A 25,702-nucleotide genomic window follows, 5' to 3' on the forward strand; every position below is an offset into this window, starting at 1 on the left:
TTATCATTAAAAGTTAAAGCGGTAGTATCCCGCTTTTTGACATTTTTACCTACAGGTAAGCCTATAATAAGGCTTACCTGTAGGTACAAATAATATCTCCTAAACCGGCATGGTTTAGGAGATATTTACAGTGCATGCAGCCGCTCGCGCGAGCGGCGCATGCGCTCTGAAGGTCCGGGGGACCTTCAATTAATTTGCCGGGAGCTTGCCGGAAAAATCACTCCCGGCGCCGGAGCCGCCGAACCCGGAAGAGACGGCGAGGGATCATGGCAGCGCCCGCAGCGATGTCCGGGGGTCCGTGTCGGGGCTTCGTTCTAAGGTAAGTTACACATAATGGGCTAGTATGCGATGCATACTAGCCCATTATGCCTTTGTCTTGCAGGTTTTTTTTTTTTATTTATTAGGGTTTACAACCGCTTTAATAAAAGAAAATCGCACATTTTGGGTTGTCCCTAGAAACGTAATAGAGGGGAAATTTTCCAATGGGGACACTAGTTTAGGTGAGCTGGGGGTCCCTAAGGAATTCCCTTAATGCGCAGGGATTTCCTATCACTTCCTGTTTGGCTATAGGACAGGAAGTGAAGGGATATCTCCACAATGGGGCACAGATGGGGAAAGAAAATCCGACAGGGGTTATACCAATCCCTTGCCCTATTAAAAATGAAAAAAGGTTTTGCCCATAGTTCTACATTAACAATTTTCATCTACTTTACCACATTAAACAAGAAGGGCAAAATGCTCTAACAGACTCAGTTGAAATTAAAAGGGAATTTCCAGGAAAACTGAAACCATTGCTGTATATTATGAAAGGTCAGGAATATATTAATGCATACTTTTAAAAACATATTTTTAAGGTTGTGTATGTGACTTTCACTGAGGATGAATCAATCACTGTCATTTAAAACATGAGTATATGTAAGAGTTACCTGCCGTGAATGTTTGCTGAATGTCAATTTCACTGCTTTATAAATATCCTTTTTAAAGTTGCTTATCAGCCAACGCTGACATATTTTAGCTGGTTGGGGATCATAGAGAAAAATTACTGGTCAAAATACTTGAATATTAATGTTTAAAATATTTCTTTACCAAAGGTTTCTATGTCCGAAATGTAGGTTTATATGCTTGCCCAGAGTTCTGTTTGTTTAAAGTTAGGTATAACTTTGTTGACCTCAGGTAAGTGTTAGGTAACCGAGGGGGGCTGCTGCACACAGAAGGTTTTTTATCTTAATGCAGAGAATACATTAAGATAAAAAAAACTTCTGACTTTACAACTCCTTTAAGGTAAAAATCCTTCTATATACAGCTCTGCCCGCAGCCTACCCTGATATTTACCTGAGCCTGATCTCAATCCAGTGATGTACATGAAAGCAGCATTTTCTCACTCTTCACTGGCTCAGAGACAGCAGCAAAAGCCACTGGCTCCTATTGCTGTCAATCATAGCCAGTGAGGAGGAGATGGGGCCGAGCCACACTGTGTGTCAATGGACACACAACTGGGTTTGGGAGGGAGCACACACTAGTGCCCCCAGAGAAAACGGCTTACTATGGGGGCTCTCAGCAGGGGACCCGAGAAAAGGGAGGATGGGAGCTGCTCTGTGCAAAGCCATTGCACACAACAGGGAAGTATATCATGTTTCTTATTTTAAATAAAAAAAAATGAGCATTTACAATCACTTAAATTCATCTTGCACCTCTAAGTTACCTCAGATACCTGTACTTGTGTGTAGAATACAGTCTGGGAAATTCAGTATGGCAGTAACTTCACTTTTCTGCCAGTATAGCCTTTTAACATTGGTAGCACCACATTTCTAAAAGCTTTTGTTATCAGTACTGACATGTACTCCAGATGCAGGTAGTTCTTTTTAATACCTCCACTTTTAGAATCTGTCCCTATGGCTGCAACAGTTTCTAATAGAATTACTACCAGTTCTTAAATAAGAAAACTGGCAGTAATTAAGACCAAGTCAAAGCTGGCATACAGGGGGAGGGCTTTGTGTTCATTACTTTATTTACAGTATCTCACAAAAGTGAGTACACCCCTCACATTTTTGTAAATGTTTTATTATATCTTTTCATGTGACAACACTGAAGAAATGACACTTTGCTACAATGTAAAGTAGTTCGTGTACCTCTTGTATAACATTTGCTGTCCCTTCAAAATAACCCAACACACAGCCATTAATGTCTAAACCGCTGTCAACGAAAGTGAGTACACCCCTAAATGAAAATGTCCAAATTGGGCCAATTTAGCCATTTTCCCTTGTGACCCGTCACGCTCTCATCCTGGTCACTGGAAGTTTAACATGGCACCTCATGGTAAAGAACTCTCTGAGCATCTGAAAAAAGAATTTTTGCTCTACATAAAGATGACCTAGGCTATAGGAAGATTGCCAAGACCCTGAAACTGAGCTGCAGTATGGTGGCCAAGACCATACAGCGGTTTAACAGGACAGGTTCCACTCAGAACAGGCCTCGCCATGGTTGATCAAAGAAGTTGAGTGCATGTGCTCAGCGTCATATCCAGAGGTTGACTTTGGGAAATGTATGAGTGCTACCAGCATTACTGCAGAGGTTGAAGGGGTGGGGAGTCAGCCTGTCAGTGCTCAGACCATACGCCGCACACTGCATCAAATTGGTCTGCATGGCTGTCGTCCCAGAAGGAAGCCTCTTCTAAAGATGATGCACAAGAATTCCCACAAACAGTTTGCTGAAGACAAGCAGACTAAGGACATGGATTACTGGAACCATGTCCTGTGGTCTGATGAGACCAAGATAAACTTATTTGGTTCACATGGTGTCAAGCGTGTGTGGCGGCAACCAGGTGAGGAGCACAAAGACAAGTGTGTCTTGCCTACATTCCAGCATGGTAATGGGAGTGTTATGGTCTGGGGCTGCATGAGTGCTGTCGGCACTGGGGAGCTACAGTTCATTGAGGGAACCATGAATGCCAACATGTACTGTGACATACTGAAGCAGAGCATGATCCCCTCCCCTTGGAGACTGGGCCGCAAGGCAGTATTCCAACATAACGACCCCAAACACACCTCCAAGATGACCACATCCTTGCTAAAGAAGCTGAGGGTAAAGGTGAACTGACCAAGCATGTCTCCAGACCCAAACCCTATTGAGCATCTGTAGGGCATCCTCTAACGTAAGGTGGAGGAGCTCAAGGTCTCTAACATCCACCCATACAAAAATGTGACAGGTGTACTCACTTTTGTGAGATATTGTATATGTTTTGAATGTATTACAGTTACCTTATTGGTTGCTAGGACAAGGGCCACGAATGTTCTAGCAGTCAATGACATGGGTCATGCTGAACTAAAAGTTGACGGAGCTTGATGGGGACCTCTGAGAGACTAGTTTCCCATTAGGTCCATCTTGCCTGTGATTGGCAGTGGATAGCAGTGAGCAGATACCATCATCTCTATTCAGTCCAATTGCAGATTTAGAATCTACCCACTGCCATCCGCTGTCAATCTCAGGCAGGGCAGACTGGTTAGGGAACTAGTCTCGTAGTTCCTCATCAAGCTCCACCCAACCAACAACTCAAATCCATGGCCTGTGTTCCTGTGGGAGGAGCAAAGCCCAAAAGGGAACTCTGATACTAACTCCGCATCAGGTCAGCCTCACCTGCGAGTGACAGTGGATGGCAGTGGGCGGATTACAAAGCCGTCGTCTGACTAAATACCTGTTATGTAATAAGCCCTCTGTTATCCACTGTCAATCACATGCAGCAGGGAGGACCTAGGAAATAGGAAACTAGGTTCGGAGTTCCCCATCTGCCTCTGCCAAACCCACAGACCAGGGAGGGAGCACATTTAGGAAGGGGTTTCCAGTATGGCCACTTCACCCTCAGTGCCAGCCTGCACCAGGTTCATGTACCTGTTTTTGACAGGTACATGAATCTGAAGCAAGTGCCAACCTTACTAGTGAGGAAGCCCAACAGATTCCTAATGGGTATCTATGAATTCCCCCAATATCTACTGGTTGTAAAACAAAACACACTGTTTGCTACTGGGCACTGCCATCTCATCCTTGATGTCAGTGCCCCTAGCAGCTATGATTCTGTCAATTAAGTGATATGGCACAGTGATCTCGCATCTTCCCAGTACTATCCCAGCTAAATGCATCTTTATTGTGTTTTCCCTAAAACGTTTCTCAGGACAGCACCTTAGAGAGATGGCTCCTCCCTCTCCTCATCAGGAAACACCCCATCCACCAGATTTTAAAAGGAGGCTTCTCCCACCATTCATCAGATTTTGTGTTTCCTCCGGCCGAGGAACACCTCTGTGGGGAGCTGGGCTCTTAAGGTGCTATCCTGAGAGACCGGGCTTCCTACGTCCACCTACCCTTTTTTGGAGACGATTGCTTCTCCCATTCACGCGACCGACTGCAGTGCATGGGCTCCTTCTTCCTCTTCAGTGCTCTAGGCCAGGACCCTGCAGAGCACAGCCCTGGGAAGGCATCTTGGAGGAGCGGAACGATTTTTCTTAGACTTCCGCCGCCTTTTTTTTTTTCAAATTTGCCGCCATTTCTCCGGATCGAGTGACGCTCGTCCGGACCGGAAGTGAGGTTCTGGAAAGGGCAGCGTTCTGCAGGGGGCGTATGGCGTCATTTCCGCCGGACGCAGAGGAAGAAGGGAGGAGCAAGCTGGTGCCTTATTCCGGATCCGGTCCAGTGCAGGTGCGCTTTGGTCTCCGGAACCGGTACCGAAGCCACGGGTGATACCGCTGCCAAGCGATGGAAGCTTCTTCAGCGAGTGGGACAGGCACAGGCACCAGTAAGGCCCAGGTAAGGGGTATCTTTATATGGCCTATCTTACTGTGGGGTCTCTCTCCATCCCTTTTATCTTTCCCCCTGGTGGCTGGGGGCCTGTCAGGGCACATGGGACTTCCCTTAAAATGTCTTTCTGTGCACCTTGGTGACCCTGAGAATCAGGCTGACTCTTAAGAAGCATGTGTATGTTTTCCCATTCATGTCTTCCAGGCTAAAAGCTCGGAAATTGTTTCCAAGAGAAAGTGTCCTTCATGCAAAGCAAAGTTGTCGGAAAGCTGGAAAAAGACACTTTGCCAGGGATGTATTGATGCACTAGTAAAGGAAGACGATCTAGTCGCATCTGTGAGGAAGGAATTGGATGCTACCATCCAATCTTTTCGGTCATCCCTACAGGATCCTGCCCTGAGTCAGCCATCAGCCTCACTGTCCTCTCAGGGTTCACAATTGGTTCCTTCGGTGGGGACAGAAGGGGTTCCTTCCACCCAAGGAGATAATTCCCCCTCACATTCCAAAGAGGATTCAGAGGAAGAAGAGGAGGGAGGGGCACAAAGTAGGCCCACTAAATACAAACTATCCTTAGAGCAAGTGGATGGTCTCCTGAGGGCAGTTTACATCACCCTGGGTCTAGAGGAGGAAAAGAAGGAACTGTCCCTACATGACAAAATGTATGCAGGCTTGGAAGAGCCTAAGGGCCGTATCTTCCCAGTGCATCAGACCATCTCAGATGCAATAAAACATGAGTGGGCTGATCCGGAAAAGAAAACCTTCTTCCCTAAAGCCTTTAAAAGGCGATTTCCTTTTGATGAGGACCCAGGAGCTCCCTGGAATAAGATGCCAAAGATTGATGCAGCCTTCTCCCAGGTTTCTAGGTCAACAGACCTAGCATTTGAAGACATGGGAGTCCTGAGGGATCCCATGGATAAGAAGATGGACCAGCAACTTAAGAGATCCTGGCAATCCATCATGGGGAGTCTGAAGCCTGCCATGGCAGTAACCTGTGTGTCCAGGAATCTGGAATACTGGCTTAGCCAGCTAAAAGCACACATCACAGCAGACTCACCTAAACAGGAAATTTTGGATTCCTTTTCCACGCTCTCCACGGCCATAGCCTTCATTGCTGACGCTTCAGCAGAGTCAGTGAAGATGACAGCAAGATCTGCAGCTTTATCCAACTCAGCCAGAAGGGCTCTTTGGTTAAAGACATGGCCTGGAGATACAGCTTCTAAAATTAAGCTGTGTGGACTTCCTTTTCAAGGGGATCTACTATTCGGGCCTGGGCTAGACTCTGTTCTAGATAGAACAGCAGACAAAAAGAAGTCTTTTCCTGTGAAGAAGAAACAGGCAGCAAAGAAGCTTTTTCGACCTCAAAAAGCTCAGCAAAATAGCAGACCCCAGGAGAAGAGAAGAAACTGGTCGACACAAAAACCCAAAGGGAAAGGAGGTGTTCTCTTCCATCCTCCTGTGTCAACCAACAAAACACAATGACAAGACATTGCCGGTGGGAGGAAGATTGAGGGAATTCCTCCCCTATTGGGCAGCCATAACAGAAAATCAATACATTCTGGATATGCTGTCCCAAGGCTACAACATAGAGTTTTCAGAGACGCCACCCGAAAGGTTCTTTGTCACAAACCTCCCAAGAGATGCAGAAAAAGCCCTGGCTATGATGGACCTGTTAAAGGACCTGAGGTGACAGGGAGTTGTCTGTCCAGTTCCAGTGGAGGAACAACATCAGGGATTCTATTCCCACATATTTTTGATAAAGAAACCATCGGGGGATTTTCGTCTTATACTGAATCTGAAACCATTAAACAGGTCAGTTCTGTACAAAAAGTTTTGAATGGACTAAATTCTTACAGTCAGAACCCTGTTAACAAAAGGATGCTTCATAGCATCAATCGACTTAAGGGATGCTTACCTGCATATCCCTATTGCCCCTCGCTCACAGAGATTCCTAAGGTTGGCAGTAAATCTGGGAAAGGAAATTCTCCATATCCAATTCAAAGCACTCCCTTTCGGGCTATCATCCTCCCCTCGTATTTTTACGAAGGTAATGGCAGAGTGTTTAGCTCCACTCCGCCTTCAGGGAATCTCTGTGGTGCCTTACCTGGACGACCTGCTTTTCTTTGCCCCTTCAAAGGAAAAACTTCAAGAGGACCTGCACAAGGCAAGAGGTCATCTAGAAGCTCTGGGATGGATAGTGAACATCAAGAAATCGAATCTCACACCGGCTCAGCGGGTTCAGTTCCTAGGGTTTCAGTTATGCTCTGTGGAACAAAGAATCTTCCTACCAGAAGACAAACAGGTCAAAATACAGAATTTGGTAGCAAGGCTACAAACAAATCAGTGGTGGTCGATCAGAGAGATCATGTCAGTCCTTGGAAACCTGACTGCATCAATTCCAGCTGTCCAATGGGCAAGGCTGCATTTTCGGCCACTCCAATATTTCCTCCTCAGAATCTGGGATCACAATCCAGAGACTTTGGACTTAAAGGTAAAAATCCCCACCAAGGTCAAGAGGTCCCTTTGGTGGTGGAGAAATCAGATAACCTTGTCCCAGGGTTTGGCCTGGTCCTTCCCAGCAGACCAGAGGTTAACAACAGGTGCAAGCAGTTGGGGGTGGGGATCCCACTGGAACCAAAACCTGGCACAGGGGGTTTGGTCTCACACCGAGACAAGGAAATCCTCAAATTGGAAGGAGTTAAAGGCAGTCGGCCTAGACCTAGCTGCCTTCTCTCAAAATCTTCAGGGGACTCGTGTTCAAGTCCTTTCAGACAATGCCACTACGGTGGCATATCTAAACAAGCAAGGGGGCACAAGAAGCAAAACCCTACAGCTGTTGGCAACGGAAATTCTGCAATGGGCGGAAAGGCAGTTACTTTCCTTGTCAGCAATCCACCTAAAAGGTACACTAAACAGTGTGGCGGATTATTTAAGCAGGCAGAAGATCCGAGAAGCAGAATGGAGCTTGAACCCAGAAGTCTTTATGTTGATAACCAAGACTTGGGGAAAGCCAGAGGTGGATCTGTTTGCAACGAAAGAAAACGCAAAACTTCCACTTTACTTCTCACTCCACAGAAACGACAACTCTCTGGGAGTAGATTCCCTGGCACATCCCTGGAGGTTCAGGTTGGGGTATGCCTTCCCCCCCTTCCAGCTCATTCCGTTGGTATTGAGAAAAATCCAAATGGAAAGAGCCTCAGTGATCCTGATCACTCCTTATTGGCCCAAAAGGGTTTGGTTTTCGACTGTCCTTCAACTATCAGTCAAACCTGCTTTTCAGCTCCCTCTTCGTCAAGACCTACTGCTTCAAGGTCCAGTCTATCATCCAGAAGTGGAAAAGCTAAAGCTCACCGCCTGGTATCTGAGGAGCAACTGCTGAAAAGGAAAGGATTTTCAGACGCATTAATTGCTACTCTACTTTCCAGTAGGAAAAAAGTCACAAGGAATATATATGCAAAAGTTTGGAAGACATATAATACCTGGTGTGAATCGAAAGATCAAAAATTGGACAGTATTACTTCAATTTTGGAGTTCCTACAGGAGGGCGCAGGAAAAGGTTTGGCAGTAAGTACCCTCAAGGTACAAGTTACAGCCCTGGGGGTATTCTTGGAAAGGCCCATTTCTTCAGAATCTTTAATCATCAGATTCTTCAGGGCCCTTACCCGCTCCAGACCAGTGCCTATCAGAAGCTTCCCCAAATGGGACTTGTCGGTGGTCCTTCAGGCCTTCACAAAGAACCTTTTGAACCACTAGAAACAGTTACACTAAAAAAACCTTACCCTCAAGACGGTCTTCTTGGTGGCAATAACATCAGCAAGAAGAATCAGTGAATTACATGCTTTATCAGCTATCGAACCTTTCTTGTCCATATATCCAGATAGGATAATTCTCAAGACGGATCCAGGGTTTCTCCCAAAAGTAGCTTCAACGAGAAACCGCTCACACGAAATTGTGTTACCTACCTTCTGTCCTAATCCATCAGGAGATAAGGAAAAAAGCTTTCACTACCTAGATGTAAGAAGGGTCCTTATACATTACTTGGAGGTTACTAAAGAGTTTAGATCATCAAACTCTATTTTTGTTCTTTTCTCTGGCAACAAAAAAGGTCGCCAGGCATCAAAAGGATCAATAGCCAGATGGCTCAGATCCGCTTTTTCAGAGGCTTACTCCCAAATGAAATTGTCTCCCCCACAGGGGATCAGAGCTCACTCTACTAGAGCGTTAGCCACTACATGGGCAGAGAAAGCTGGTGCCACTCCAGATCAGATCTGCAAAGCGGCTACGTGGTCAAGCTACTTTACATTTGCAAGACACTATAGGTTGGACCTTTTTGGCAGCTGAAGATCAGGCTTTTGGCAGAAAGGTCCTGCAAGCTGTGGTCCCTCCCTAAATTGAGTAAGTCTCGATAATCCTCTCTAAGGTGCTGTCCTGAAAGACGTTTTAGGGAAAATTCAAGTTAGACTTACCGGTAACTTGTTTTCCAATAGTCTTTCAGGACAGCAGGAGGATCCTGCCCTATTGTATAAAATGTATTGCTGTGATTAACCATATCTGTTTATGTGTTCCAGCATGGGCCGGAGGTACTCTTCTACAAACTGATGAATGGTGGGAGAAGCCTCCTTTTAAAATCTGGTGGATGGGGTGTTACCTGATGAGGAGAGGGAGGAGCCATCTCTCTAAGGTGCTGTCCTGAAAGACTATTGGAAAACAAGTTACCGGTAAGTCTAACTTGAATTTTCTTCTGCCTGGGTTTGGTAATCAGCCCTGTGACCTCAACTAATAGCATTGCTGAATAACAACCTTGCCAAATGTAGAGCCACATAACATGCAATAGGGAGCTGTCCCACACAGCTTCTGGGAACAGAAAGGACTGTAAGCACAGAAATTACTAAAAGGAAAATAAAGGACTGCATTTATAGAGACTTTTAGAGCATGAGCATTGAGCAGCAAGGGTCCAGAACGGTCCTATACTCTTGAAATTGTCAATTTCTTAAGCAGAGAAACAGTGTCTGTAAGTGACCCTCTGCTGCTGTGGTCACATTAAAAGGCATGAGTTGGTAATAGGGCCTCTTTAAACTTCACCCATCATTTGAATGAAATGCAGAACTAATAGGATGCTGTATTTGCAGATTTTGAATGATGAAGTGCAAGCGGATTTCTATATAGCAACACCCGAAATTGTTCCAAAACTGAATATTCTTAAAAACAAACTGAGGAAAAAATTTCCGAAGACCAAAAGAGGTATGGAAATAAACCAACTTGGTGTTATTATGAGCCTTGTAAAGAGCATGGCTATATGCAGCCTTATTTAGTACTGAATAGCAGCTACAAAAAAAAAGAGATTTTGTAGTCATTGTTAATTATTTTTCTTTAATTGCAAATGGGATCAGGGTACGCTTCACTATTTTTCCCTCATCTAAACATGGCACTAAAAAGCATAAAATATCCTGTATAGGCCTTATGCAGCTCCTATTTTTCTTTTATTTGCCAAGATAGAATTAATAAGGTATGATATATTTTTTCATAGTTACAATGGTCCAACCTGGAACACTGGGGGGAGCTGATACTAGAAGTTTTTTTTTTACCTTAATGCAGAGAATGCATTAAAGTAAAATTGTTATGCCTTTAGAACCACTTTAAGCGCTTGTTTTTCTGCTCGGTGGAGGCAAATATTTTTTTTATCTATATTATCATTTTGCTTATCGGTAGTGTTCTGCCCTTGGGGAGTTTGAAAGCATAAGAGACTATTTTACCTCAATACACAATACTCAGAATTTCAGGTAGCGGTTGCCAGAAGAAGCTGAATGAAGATTACCTGCTGTAAGATTTTCCTTGGAATTTGTGGAGTGGTTGAAAGGTAAATTGCAAAGGTGACCTTCATGAAGATTATCATGAAAGCCAGAATAGGCATGGCTGTGAGCAATAGCTGAAGTGAATTTACAAGGCTTTGATTTGGTAACTTTGTCCCTAGAGGGCATAACATGACAAAATGCTTTCCAAGAAATCGAAGCATGACAGCAGTGAAGATTCTCCTTAAAATGACCTAGAGAAATAGTTCAGCATTGCCATGCCTTGTAGCTGACTGAACAATGACTAATAATATGAATAATGAAAAAGGCTGGTGAAATGACAAAACAGACCAATTCAATCAATAATTAACTGAATTTCAGAAATAGCTAGTAGAAGATGACTTACTCCAGTTAAGTTGCAGCCAGAGGCTAACAGTGCTACCAGAGGCTTAGCAACCACTGGCTAGTGAGGTTCTTGAATCAGGATGCTAAAAGTTTGCACATAAGGAATTAGCTGAGGCACATGGTAAGTTCAAAATGCAAATGATTGGCTGCATCATGTAAGTAAAGAACTTCCTAACAGATTGTGAGTAAACATGGTAATTAGGACTACTGGCAAAGTCAGGGGCAGCTCAAAAAGTAGTGCAGAGGCATAGTGGTGTTGTCACCAAGACTGGAAATGTTTGTAACACTGTACACACACTGAACATCTGTGCAAGTATTTCTAGTCCTACACCATGGAATTGGGAAGGGGGGGGGGGGCATTGTGGTCATGATGCTTAAGATAGAAATACAGAAAGATTTAGCAGACTGAAATTGGATAAGAGTCCAACATCATTTTAATTGTTGGTAAAAAAAAGTCTTGTAAAACAGCCATCGTGTTTCAGGGGCAACACCACTTCCCCTTCAACACAAGTTAAAACTTGAATGAAATCAGAAAACAATGACTATACAGATCTATGTTAGAACCAACTAGACTGCTAGCTGAAAAATAAAGCTTTACTGCCAGCTTAAGCCTGAAGTTTAAGTTGGGCAAAGTGAGCCTCAAATTCAGCAGTATTTGCTGTCGTTTTTTTATCCTATTGAGCTCTGGGAATCCTTTGTATTAATGGTTTATTTTTAAAGCAACAATTGCATAGGATAGTAAAAAAACGCTACATAACTGCAGGGTAAAAACAAACTATCTTAATCAACAACAAGTCCCAGACCATGGGTTTCATAAACGCTACCTTTAGGTGATTGGACACTGGCAAAAGCTTTACCCCTGGGTGTGTACCCTCATATAACCCCTCCCACCCCATGGAACAGTTTGTTGTTGGTGTCCTTAGGTGATGGATCTCTTCCCCTGTGGAGAAGATTTCAAAACCATTCTTTTTTTCATCACTACGTTAACTAACCCTTATTAACCACCTGTCCACTGGGCACAGCTTTCAGTGCTCTCACATTTTGAATGTCAATTACTCAGTCATGCAACACTATACCCATATTAATTTTTGTCCTTTTTTTTCACACAAATAGAGCTTTCTTTTGGTGTGGTATTTAATCACCAATAGGTTTTTATTTTATTGCTCTATAAATGAAAACATTTTGGCCAAAATTTATACTGCTACATATGTTTGGTAAAAATACCCAAAATCAGTGTGTGTATTATTTGGTCTTTGTGAAAGTTATAGAGTCAACAAGTTATGGTGCCAATCACTGAAAATTGATCACACCTGATGTACCGTATATACTCGAGTATAAGCCGACCCGAGTATAAGCCGAGGCCCCTACTTTTAGCACAAAAAGATGGGAAAAATCATTGACTCGAGTATAAGCCTAGGGTGAGAATGCAGGGCATCGAGCATGGTACAGGAGAATGCAGGGTGACTGGCATGGTGCAGGAGAATGCAGGGTACTGGCATGGTGCAGGAGAATGCAGGGTACTGGCATGGTGCAGGAGAATGCAGGGTACTGGCATGGTGCAGGAGAATGCAGGGTACTGGCATGGTACAGGAGAATGCAGGGTACTGGCATGGTACAGGAGAATGCAGGGTACTGGCATGGTGCAGGAGAATGCAGAGTACTGGCATGGTGCAGGAGAATGCAGGGTACTGGCATTGTACGGGAGAATGCAGGGTACTGGCATGGTACAGGAGAATGCAGGGTACTGGCATGGTACAGCAGAATGCAGGGTACTGGCATGGTACAAGAGGATCCGGGGTTGTGGGCATACTACAGGAGATGCAGTGCTGTGGGCATGGTTCAGGTGGACCATGCCCGCAGCACTGCATCCCTTGTAGTGTGCCCGCAGCCCTGCATAATGGCAGGTAGTGAAGCTGTTTCACTTACCTGTTCCAGAGGCGCCTTCATTTTAAAAATGGCGCCGCCCGGCGCCGACGCGTCATTGCGCACGCGCCACCACCACTCGTATCATTTCGGCTATTCCCGGCCTCTCCCGAGCGGCGGCACGTGCGTGGTGACATGTATGCGACAGGCGGCGCCATTTTTAAAGCTTAAGCCCGTCGGAGCTCGATTATAGCCCTTGACTCGAGTATAAGCCGAGGGGGACGTTTTCAGCACAAAAAAATGTGCTGAAAAACTCGGCTTATACTCGAGTATATACAGTACTATCTAAATTCTTGCGATGCTAACCCCCCCCAAATGACCACTTTTTGAAAATCAAACATTCCAATGTATTTAGTAAGAGGCATTGTGAGTTTGTTTTTTCCCACAATGTTTTGCAAAATTAAGATTTTTTTTCACAGAATTATCACATGGCATATGCATACTTGCAACTACACCCCAAAACACATTCTGTTACTCCTCCCGAGTATGAGGATACCACATGTGTGAAACATTTTCACAGCCTGGCCATATACAGAGGCCCAACATGCAGGGAGCAGCATCAGGTGTTCTAGGGACATTAAATACACATTTAATTTCTTGACTACCTCTTACAGTTTTGAAGGCCCTGGAGCACCAGGACAATGCAAATGCCCAAAAAAATGACACCATTTTGGAAAGCAAACACCCCAACACACACTCTAGAAGGCATAATGAGTCTTTTGAGTATGTCATTTTTTTCCACAAGTTTTTGGAAAATGTTTAAAGAAAATGGAAAACGTATTTTCTCTTACGTCCTCCGACAGTCGCCGCCACTTCATAATCTTCACTAATGGGGGTAATTGACCTTTGCTCCGCAGGAGTAGCTAGGCAACAAGATTTGTTAATATCAAAGCTTTTAGCATATCACACCCCTAGGGGGTGGTCCCCTCAGTCAAAATACCTCCCTGCTTCCAGCATTCTCAACTCAGTTTTCAATTGCCTAGCTTAGGAGTAGCTGGCTGCTCCTGTGCTGGGGCTTTCAGTCTCAGCCTTCTATTCTCTTTTTGATTTTATTTTGAGTATTTTTCTCTTTCTTTTACTTAGCTGTTCTTTTCTCAGCATTAGTTTAGTTTCTTCTGATGAAGATGATCATGCGGAGCTGGGTCTCGGACTGGCCACCCTGGATCCCAGGGCTCAGGGCCAGGGGTTCCCCAGCCTGCCATCGAGCGTTCAGCTCAGGTTTCCCTGGCATATTGAACGACCCATCCCTGTTCGCTGCAGGGATGCTGCCTGTGAGGTGGTTGGACGATACATTTTCCAAAATCAACGTTGTGTCCGTCGGTTCATCTTCACTATCTGGGGATGATCCTGGACTCTGCTCAGGCGAAGGTCTTCCTGCCGGAAGACAAGCTCCGGACACTTCAGGACGAGGTCAGGTCCCTCAGGGACACTCAGTGCTCGTCCCTCCGGACATGTATGAGATGTCTAGGTCTTATGGTCTCGGCTTTCGAGGCGATTCCCTTCGCCCAGTTTCACACGCGGGGTCTTTAGGCGGAGATCTTGGTCAAGTGGGACGGTGTCCGCAATCTCTAGATTTGCGGATCTCGTTGAGCCGCCACACCCGAAGGGGTCTTTTGTGGTGGCTCCGGTCCCCGGCGGTGTCGGGGGGCAAGTCCTTCCGATACTTGTCATGGACGGTGCTCACCGCGGATGCCAGCCTGTCGGGCTGGGGTGGTGTTCTGGGCGTTCTGTCCGCCCAGGGAACTTGGTCGGAGGAGCAGTCGTCTCTTCCGATAAACATTCTGGAATTGCGAGCGATAAAAAACTTTGCCTTCTGCATTGGTCGGAACGGCTTCAGGGCCGTCCGGTTCGGGTTCAGACGGACAACGCCACAGCGGTGGCCTACATCAACCATCAAGGGGGCACCAGGAGTGCCTGTGCTGCTCGGGAAGTAAACGACATTCTGTCGTGGGCCGAGACGCACGTCCCAGCGATAACGGCTGTGCACATTCCGGGGGTGGAGAACTGGCAGGCGAACTATCTGAGTCGCCAGACCCTGGACCAGGGAGAATGGTCCCTTCACCCGGATGTCTTCCAGATGTTGTGCGCGAAGTGGGGTCTTCCGGATGTGGACCTGTTCGCGTCTCGTCTGAACAGCAAGGTGGAAAGGTTCGTGGCAAGGACGCGCGATCCTCGGGCAGACGCCTCAGACGCGTTAGTGGCGCCCTGGCATCAGTATCGTCTGATGTATGCCTTTCAGCTGCTGTCCAGGCTGCTTCCCAGGTTGGCCTCGGAACCGCACGCGGTGGTTCCGGTGGCACCGGACTGGCCTCGCCGGTCTTGGTACGCAGACCTCGTAAATCTGGCAGTCGACGTTCCGTGGCGCCTGCCGCTTCGGGAAGACCTTCTGTCTCAAGGGCCGATATTCCATCCTGCTTTACAGTCGCTGGCTTTAACGGCCTGGCTGTTGAAAGCCAGGTCCTGAAGGATAGAGGTCTCTCCCCTGGGGTCATTCCCACTTTGATCAAGGCTAGAAAAGCCTCTTCGGGAAAAATTTACTACCGCACTTTGCCTGGTGTGAGTCCAGGGGGTATTCCCCTCGCTCATTCTCGGTGTCGAGAGTGTTGGCTTTCCTCCAAACTGGAGTGGACCAGCGTTTGGCGCTGGCCACAATTAAGGGTCAGATTTTTGCGCTGGCCGTTCTTTTTCAACACCCTGTGGCGTCTCATTCATTGGTTGGAACCTTTGTTCAGGGGGTGCGAGGGAACCTTTGCCTCCATGGGACTTGAACTTGGTTCTGTCCGTGTTACAACAGGCTCCCTTTGATAAGATCAGGGAGATCTCGTTGTCTCTGTTGTCCAAGAAGGTTGCCTTTTTGGTGGCGATCACTTCGGCTCGCAGGGTGTCGGAGCTGGCAGCTTTGTCCTGCAGCTCTCCCTACTTGGTGATTCACTTGGATAAGGTGGTCTTGCGACCTAACCCTTCCTTTCTTCCGAAGAGGATCTCGGAATTTCACCTGAATGAGGACATTGTCTTGCCTTCGCTTTGCGCGAAGCCTAAGCATCCGAAGGAGGTGGCTTTGCATGCCTTGGATGTTGTTCGGACGATCAGGGTTTACCTGTCATCGACTAAGTCCTTTCGCAAGTTGGATTCCCTATTCGTCCTTCCAGAGGGACCTCGGAAGGGCATGGCGGCGTCGGCTGCTACCATCGCCAAATGGATTAGACAGACGATTGTGCAAGCCTATGCTTTGAGGGGGAAGGTTCCTCCTTTCCCTGTGAAGGCGCACTCTACCAGATCTCTGAGTATGTCTTGGGCCTATCGTCATCAGGCTTCTGTGGCCCAGGTGTGTAAGGCAGCGACTTGGTCGTCCGTTCACACCTTCTCAAAATTTTACAAAGTGGATGTTCAGGCATCAGCAGATGCTTCCTTTGGCCGTAAAGTTCTTAGTGCGGCAGTGCCTTAGGGTCCCTTGTTTGAGCCCTTGGCTGTTGGGGTGTTTTTTACCCCTGGGTTACCTGTTCTTCCTGGGTTGTTGCTCCTGTTGAGCACTTTTTCCTGTTGCCAGGTTGGTTCTCTTACTTTGGTAAGGTTCCTTTCTCTGATGTGGGTACTGCGTTGCTTTAGGCGCGGCTGCGTTTTTTTCCCACCCCTCATGTCTACACTGCTCTGGGACGTCCCCATTAGTGAAGATTATGAAGTGGCGGCGACTGTCGGAGGACGTAAGAGAAAACTGAATTTTTGTAAAATCTTACCGTAAAATTCCTTTCTCTGAGTCCTCCGACAGTCGCCGCCCCCGCCCCTCTGTTGGGGTTTGTTTATGTACTCTACTGCTATGCTACTGAAACTGAGTTGAGAATGCTGGAAGCAGGGAGGTATTGACTGAGGGGACCACCCCCTAGGGGTGTGATATGCTAAAAGCTTTGATATTAACAAATCTTGTTGCCTAGCTACTCCTGTGGAGCAAAGGTCAATTACCCCCATTAGTGAAGATTATGAAGTGGCGGCGACTGTCGGAGGACTCAGAGAAAGGAATTTTACGTTAAGATTTTACAAAAATTCCGTTTTTTTTACACAAAGGTTTCTATGAATAAGATTTTTATAACACATAGCATGTACATAGCAAATATTACACCCCAAAATATATTTTGCTACTCTTCCTGACTATGGCGATACCACATGTGAGACTTTGTATGTGGCCAGGCTGTGTAAGAGGCCCAAGATGCAGGGGGCACCATCAGGTGTTCTAGGGACATACATTTCAAATCTTATTTCCTGACTACCTATTACACTTTTGTGAGGCACTATGCGGGAACTGATCCTATACATGCTAAAACCCTCTCATTCTGGATTCACTTCATGTGTACCCCACAGGTAATACTCTCACTTATCATTGGCAGAGACAAGGTGCAGAGGAGCTGAGAAAAAAGGGCGTAACGGCAATCATGCGACAGATGGTCCTAAGTAAAACCAGCAAATTGCTTAGGGTGATGGCTGTTCTGCTGCACTGTGGCAAGGTCTTATTTTGACACAGCTCCCTTCCTCCCAATTCTAGCTCTCCCTCAGAGGCACAATAGATAGCCCAACCTGACTAAGGAAAATTTCACTGCTACTATGCCTGTTTCTTTGCGAAAAGGGTCCAAAAGCGCTCTTCTCCACCTCCTAAATTTATCCAGGAGTAGGACTCTGAACCTCCTACCTCTTTGAGAAATATTTTGATGAAGGTGAGGTGGCTGCAGAAGAGGATACTGCAGAGAAAATTTCACCTCTTGCATTTTATGAGGCACAAGGTAAGGCTTCATGCCATAGCCTTTCTACTGTGAGCTCACCTATTGATGCGTGCATACTAGCCATGCCTAGTGTCGCTGGAATCTCTTCAGCCTAAGCAAGCTTCTATGGCCACTAAATATCTGACAAAGTCTACAAAGATCTTTTCTTTGCGCATGCAAATTAACTGTGCTTTGCATGAGGTTTGGTCAACACTTAGAGGTATTTGTCCATCCAAAACTCTTTTGCTAAATTATAACCTATGGAAAAGGAATTTATGGAAAAATGGTCTGTCCTGGTAGTGGATCCTGCCATTTCTGTTTTCAGCAAGAATCTCACTATTTTTGATGAAAATGTTCCCTCCTTTAAAGTGGAAGTTCAGCCAAAAACTTGGTAATGCGTAATCTACTCTCAGCCACATTTGAAAACCTAAAATTTATGTAACCCTGTAAAGAGAAAATCGCTATACATACCTTTTCTGAAGTCCATTCTGTCTCCAGCAGTGGATGCTGTGTGCAGGAGAGAACCGACAATGGCTGGGAAATGCCTGTTAAGTGATTTCCTCCATAGATTTCCTATGAGGCCTCCATTGTCAGCTGCCTTTCCTGCATAAGCCTACACACTGAAGCTCCTGCTGTCAGTTTAGCACAGGATCGGAGTGGGTGCAGAACAGGTAAATACATTGATTTCTTCTTTACAGGGCTAGATAAATTAGGTTTAGAATGTGGCTGCGAGTAGGTTTAGAGTTAGATAGGTTTTGGCTGAACTTCTATGTTTAGGATTTTGTTGATGGATGCTTAGAAACCCTCTTGAAGGCAACTATTGCTCCTGTTCTGCCTTAAAACCGACCGTAGTGGCTATATCCATTCGTCAGGCTGTTGCTAACTGAATTGGGAAAATGACTAGAGGACATAATCCTGTCTTTTAATAACCTGTTCTGCTGTATTTTAGGAACCTGTTGTGCTAAAATGACCAGAGAACATGATTCTGTCTTTTGGGAACCTGTTCTGCTGGAATAATTGCATCTCATGGCTTAAGTGCTGCCATTTCGTGTTGATGCCCTATACAGTGTACTCTGCCAGGTCTTTAGTATGACATTGCACTCTGTGCATATGAGCGAATTTTGTGGTTAATGGCTCTGTCTGATGAGCCTGCTTTTAAAAGGCATCTTTCTTTCGTTCATTGGCGGACATAGCTCCTTATCTTCTTGACCATTGGGTAATACTGCCCCCTACAGGAGTAGGACACTAGGCAGGAAAAATCTTGACTACACCTATGGGGCAGTCTTAGGGGTTATACTCCAAGTCTCAGCTATAGGAACTCAGTTTTTTCTGCCTAGTCAGGAGTAAGGACCTAGTTCCTTGCTGGGATCTCTGGTTCTGGCATTTTTTTCCTTTTAAATTTAATTTTCTTACTATCCATGTTATTTTGTTCCAGTGAGAATCTACTATCAACTGCGGGGCTTGTCCGTCGGACTGGATAATCTAGATCCAGAGGGTCACCCCAGTCTGGCGAGCGAGTGTGCGCAGGCCTCAGCTCCGCTCTAGGTCAGCCACGACATTGCCCCACTGAACAGAGGCTGGCCTGCAAGTTAAACGCCTCATGGCGGAGCATGCGACTTCGCAGCGTTCCTCTTGGTCGACAGCCCCCTCTATTCCAATGCAGTGGTGGTCTGTCAGGAGCGGTGCCCACCCTGTTTCTGGTATGGTAAGTAGCTGTCCCCCCTCTAACCCTGGAGGTTTTTGGGGTGGACATGGGCCCCTCCCTGGGACGGTTGGATCCCCAGGTTCCCCTCCTTCCCATGCAGCGCCCCCCCTTCTTAGTGGTCCTCTGCAAACCTCTTACCCCCCCCCCCTCATCTGCCCACATCCTCTCTCCCCTCCCATGGGGTGGCCATACCTTTTAGGTCGGTCTGGGGTGTCGAGGGGGGGGGGAGCGTGCCACGGCGACGGGATGATCGACCTATAGGTGGGGGCTATACCTGGCGGGGGCTCTTGCCAGGGCCCCTCTTACTGCTGGGATCGTGTTCGGTGCTCCTGGGGTCCCCCCTGGGCCCCCGGGAGCCACACAGTGCCACCATTTTCTTGTGGTTTTTGTGCTGTAGATCGGCGGCCACGTTTGTGTAGCTTCGGCAGCCATTTTCTTATCATTTTCTCATTGAAAATAGCGGCAGCCATGTTTTTGAAGCGTGTGATTTCGGTGGTGGAAGCCACGCCTCATCCCTTAGTGCTGGCTCCTGGATCTTTCTCTTCCTGATTGCCGCATGGTGTGCAGTTTGCCTGGTGCTGTAAGTGCCTGATCAGTGGTGGTGAGTCTTTTTGTAGGGCTGCCAGCACGGTGGGGTTGTCCCTAGCAGTGGTATACACTTTTTTGTGTGGGTCCCCCTCTTTTCTAATGGAGTCCCTGGAGTACATTTCCCCACCTGATCCCCTCTTAGAGGCTGCCGGGCTCTCCGGGTCTCAACAATCCCTGACTGCACTGACGGCGATCCTGGAGTCCTTAGTGTCCAAGGTGGATTTGGTCCTGGGAAAACGGGGTAGCAAAAAGCGTCCCCTGCCTTCAGCTGCTTCATCTGTCTCATCAGATTGTGAATCTGATTCGGTTGTCGCGGATGCGAGTTACCTTTCTTGGTCTGCGTCCATGCACCCTGCGTGCTCAGATAGTGAGGATGATTCCTCTACTCCTCTAGCCGCGCATGAAAAAGCGCTGGTAAATGCACTGTTTGTGGACAGTCCCACCTGTAGTGGACTCGCTGGTTTCCAGGTTAAATAAAGCCACCTTAATTCTGGTTGAGGAATCCCCAGCCTTTAAAGATCTGACTGATAGGAGGTCGGAGGCTCTGACCCGCCATATGTTCACTGTGGCTGATTCAGCACTTAGGCCGGTATTTACTATTGCCCTGGTGTTTTAAACTCTGACCGAGTGGGCTAAACTTTTACACCGGGACTTGAAGTGGGGACAGCTTCCCCCTGCCTTTGTGGAGCTGGTGGATTAATTGGTCCAGGGGGTACAGTTTGTCTGTGATGGCTCTTTGGATGCTGCTTCTTTGATTTCCAGACTGTCTCAGCAGTGGTCCTTCGGCATATTATCTGGCTGAAATGCTGGTCTTCGGATCAGACTTATAAGAAGGCCTTATCTGATCTCCCATTTGTGGGGGATCACCTGTTTGGAGCTTCCTTGGATGACATCATTAAGGGCCTCACAGGGGGGAAGAGTACTCTTCGCAGGCTTCCAAGGACAAGGAGCCCCGCCGTAGACGGGGGCCATTCTTCTTGGTTCTTGAGAGGCCTTTTCGTCCCTCAGGGTCTCAAGACATGGGATCTAAGCCCTTCAGAGCCTCCACTGGAGGTTCCTGGTCTGGCAAGTCACAAGCAGGCTCTTCCAGACAAGGCTTCCTCTGCATGAAGGTGGGCCCTCACCTGTTTCTGGGGTTAAGGGATGTCTTCGCTAGTAGACCTCCCTGGTAAAGTCATTCAGTCTGGCTACAAGATCGAGTTTCAGCCTTATCCTTCTTCCTTTTAACCTGCGCTTGTCCCTAGATTGCTTACGAGGTCTCTTTTGGGCGATGCAAGACTTGTTACTTCAAGGGGCGATTGTCCCGATTCCGACTTCGGAACGTTTTCAGGGGTTTCACTCAAATCTGTTTACAGTTTCCAGGAAGGAAGACGAGGTACAATGTCTTGCGAAAATATTCGGCCCCCTTGAACTTTTCGACCTTTTGCCACATTTCAGGCTTCAAACATAAAGATATAAAACTGTAATTTGTTGTGAAGAATCAACAAGTGGGACACAATCATGAAGTGGAAGGAAATTTATTAGATATTTCAAACTTTTTTAACAGATAAAAAACTGAAAAATTGGGCATGCAAAATTATTCAGCCCCTTTACTTTCAGTGCAGCAAACTCTCTCCAGAAGTTCAGTGAGGATCTCTGAATGATCCAATGTTGACCTAAATGACTAATGATTATAAATAGAATCCACCTTGGGTGAGGAGCATTATCAGTTTGTGGCGTTACCCTTTGGTTTCCTCTCTGCTCCTCGGGTCTTCACAAAAGTGTTAGCCCCAGTACTAGCATTGTTGCGTCATCACGGTACTGGGGTACCTGGACGATCTTTTTCTGCGAGCAGAGTCTCAGACTGCTCTGATGGACAACTTGGAGATTACTCTGCGAACTCTGGGGAGTTGGGTTGGATTCTGAACCTCCAGAAGTCTGTTCTGGTTCCGTGTACAAAACTGAACTATCTGGGTCTGACTCGGCCTCAGCCAGAGTGTTTCTTCCTCTGGAAAAACTCCAGAAATTGCAGGAGGCAATCCAACTTCTGTTGTCCAGCAGACGGTAATCCTTTCGGGCTTGCATGCGGTTGCTGGGCCTGATGGTGTCTACCTTCAAGGCGGTTCAGTTTACACAGTTCCACACGAGATCTCCGTAAAAAGATTCTGGTGAAATGGGACAAGAATTCACAGTCTCTAGACAATCTGATCCTGTTGAGCGGGGGTACGAGAGGGTCCCTGATCTGGTGGCTTTGTTCTCAGGTACTTCAGGGAAAATCCTTTCTCCCCCTGTACTGGACGGTTGTCACCACGGCTGCCAGCCTGTCCGGCTAGGTAGGCATCCTCAACACAGATTTTGCTCAGGAGATCAATGTACTGGAACTCAGAGCGATCAGTCTTTGTCTAGATCATTGAACAATTCGTTTTCAGGGGTGTCTGGTATGAATTCAATCAGACAATGCCACGGCCGTGGCCTATGTCAATCACCAAGGAGGCACAAGAAGTGTCCTGGCAGCTCGGGAAGCAGTCGACCGGCGTTGGACCAGGGGGAATGGTCACTTCATGGGGAGGTGTTTCATCAGTTGTGTCTCTGGTGGGGTATTCCTGAGGTGGACCTGTTTGCCTCTCGTCTTAACAGGAGGGTACAGAGGTTTGTGACCTGGTCTCGGTATCCTCTAGCCGACGCCACAGACGCATTAGTGGCTCCTTGGAGTCATTATTGTCTGATTTACACCTTCCCCCCTCTCAAACTTCTGCAAAGACTCCTGCGCAGGATAGAGGCAGAAGGAATTCCGGTCATTCTAGTGGCTCCAGACTGACCTCGCCGGTCTTGGTATGCCGATCTCGTACGGTTGGTTGCCAATGCTCCTTGGAGACTTCCTCTCAGGGAAGATCTGCTGTCCCAAGGGCCAGTCTTCCATCATGCTTTACAGTCGCTGGCTTTAACTGCTTTGCTGTTGAAAGCCAGGTGCTGACGGATGGAGGTTTGTCTGAATCAGTGATTCCTACGCTGTTAAAGGCTAGAAAACCTACCTCTAGGAAGATCGACCATCGTACTTGCAAGACGTACATTGCGTGGTGTGAGTCTCTTGGGGTTCACCCCCGCTCCTTTTCAGTGGCTCAGATATTGTCTTTCCTCCAACAGGGGGTTGAGCAGCGCCTGGCCTTGAGTACCATCAAGGGCCAGGGTTCGGCCTTAGCAGTTTTCTTTCAACGTCAATTGGCCACACATTCCTTGGTGCCTACCTTTATCCAGGGAGTTTGACACTTGGCTCCTCCAGTGCAGTCTCAATTGCCGCCGTGGGACCTCAATTTGGTGCTGTCAGTTCTTCAGAAACCTCCCTTCAAAAGTCTTCGGGAGGACCCCTCTGCTTACATTGTCCCAGAAGGTGGCCTTTTTGGTGGCTATTACTTCTGCACACAGGGTGTCCGATCTGGGGGCGTTGTCTTGTCATTCACCTTACCTGGTGGTTCACAGCGATAAGGTGGTTCTTCGTCCCTGTCTGTCGTTCCTTCCAAACGTCGTCTCTGATTTCCATTTGAATGAAGACATTGTGTTGCCTTCCCTATGTCCCAGGCCTAAACATCCTACGGAAATTGCCTCACATTCCCTGCATGTGGTTCGGGCAATCAGGGTGTACCTGACAGCTACGGAGTCTTTTTGGAAGTCAGGCTTATTATTTGTACTCGCGGATGGACCTCGAAAAGGGTTGGCTGCTTCTGCTGCGACCATTTCCAGATGGATCAGACAGACAGTGATTCAGGCCTATTCAGTTAAGGGTCAGGTTCCTACTTTCCCTGGTATGGCGTACTCTACTCAGGCGCTTAGTGCCTCCTGGGCCTTCCGTCATCAGGCATCAGTGCTGCAGGTTTGCAAGGCGGCCACCTAGCCGTCTTTGTACACTTTCACAAAGTTTTATAAGGTGGATGTGTTGGCATCTGTGGATGCTTATTTTGGCCGCAAGGTTTTGCAGGCTGCTGTTTAGAGGACCTGGTCCTCTTTGAGGGTGTATTGTTTTTGTCAGGTGAGCTCCAGTTGTTTATGGTTTAGCTCCATGTTACCTGGATGGCTACAGTTTAGAATTTTTTTTTTTTTGCTGTTCCCACCCCTCATATTTGACACTGCTTTGGGACGTTCAAATGGTCAAGAAGATAAGGAGCTGGAATTTTTGACTTACCGTAAAATCCATTTCTCTTATGTTCATTGACGGACACAGCACCCACCCCACTGTGGAGTTGGCTTTCTTCTGACACTGCTTGTAACAAAACTGAGTGCCTATAGCTGAGAGAGGGAGTATACGCCCTGGGACTGCCCCATTGGCGTAGTCAAACTTTTTCCTGCCTAGTGCCCTACTCCTGTAGGGGGCAGTATAACCCAATAGTCAAGAAGATAAGGAGCTGTGTCCGTCAATGAACATCAGAGAAATGGATTTTACGGTAAGTCAAAATCCCATTTTTATGCATTACTTTTAATGGTGCACACTTGTTTGAAAACCCTCAATAAATTTATTAATGGAGGAAGATAATTTTACCCCACAAAAAGCAGCCTAAGGCTACTGCTACCACCTCTTCAGAGCATCCAGGCATCCTTCTCTACGGCTGGCCATAGATGGAGCAAAATTTGTCTGGTTCAGCAGGGACTGTCTTTGCCATTCCCACTCAACAGTAATCAGTCTAGTGAAACGCGCCAAGAAGATTTCATTCCACTGCATGTAGTCAGAGCAATTAGGGCCTTCCTAGCTACATCATCTTCTTTTTAAAAAAACTGAGTCCCTTTTTGTCCTCTCTGAAGGTCCCAAGTAAGGACATCCTGCTTCCACTACAATTTCTAGATGGAACAGACAACTAATTTCCAGGGCATACACTCTCAAGGAATGCTCTTCCCTCCATTTTTCAGGGTCACACAGGTGTACAAGGCCACCACCTGGTCTTCAGTTAATACTTTCTTTAAGTTTTACCTTGCGGATCTTCTAGCCCCTGCTAATGCGAGCTTCAGCCACAAGGTACTTCAAGCTGTCGCATTTTGGGCCTGTTAACACTTGGTTTTTGTAAGCCTGTTTGCTATGTTATTGACCACCCCTCAGTTTAAAACTTGGGGCTGTCCCATGGTCTATGACCTCCTTTCCTGTATTGTACAGTTATGATAATGGACATTTTTGACTTACAAGTAATTTATATATCTTGAACGTACAGTACAGGAAATGGGTTCCTCTCCTCTGTTTCTGCTAATTACTTGCTACATAGCTGGAGTTCCAGTTAGTGAGTGGGGCTATATGAGAGTGCACTGGAGGCTTAGTCATTGTCCAATCACTTGAAGGCATATACTGTAACTCGTAGTCTATGCTTCCTGTCCTGTACTCCAAGATGTGCAATTTACTGGTAAGTGAAATTTTTATAAAAAAAATAAATAAAATTGGCTCAGGAATTGTTTGGTAAATGGATTATATTCAAGCCACTATTTATGGTCGAATGGAAAGAATATAGACCCGGGGTCCTGAATAGGCGGACTCCGGGCTGCCTCCGGACCCACACGGACTTAAATCTGGACCGCTAAAGCGGTCTGCTTCCTTCTGTCTCAGCGGGGGGCAGAATTGAGAGGATCGGAAGGATCGGAGTGGCTGTGTCTTACACTTACAGCGCTGCATGATTTCTAAAAGCCGAGTTCTTCTGCGGCGAAGAGGATGTCCTACAAAGTCCCGCCTCCTGGGCCGGCTCTTACCTATGATAGACAGAACACTGGTGATGTCTATCATAGGAGCCGGTGTCCAGGAGGCGGGACTTTGT

General features: G+C 46.7%; 1 protein-coding gene across 1 annotated transcript in view; it reads left to right on the top strand.

Moving 5' to 3' along the window:
* MRPL1 (mitochondrial ribosomal protein L1) overlaps positions 1-25,702 on the top strand; it is a 96,072-nt gene that overhangs the window by 22,170 nt on the left and 48,200 nt on the right. Inside the window, exon 6 of the mRNA XM_082266885.1 lies at positions 9,912-10,023. Within this exon, the coding sequence (XP_082123011.1) occupies positions 9,912-10,023 (112 nt within the window). The remainder of the gene's footprint in view (positions 1-9,911; positions 10,024-25,702) is intronic.

This window comes from Pelophylax lessonae, assembly GCF_965119305.1.
Source record: "Pelophylax lessonae genome assembly, chromosome: 1".
Taxonomy (NCBI): Eukaryota; Metazoa; Chordata; class Amphibia; order Anura; family Ranidae; genus Pelophylax; species Pelophylax lessonae.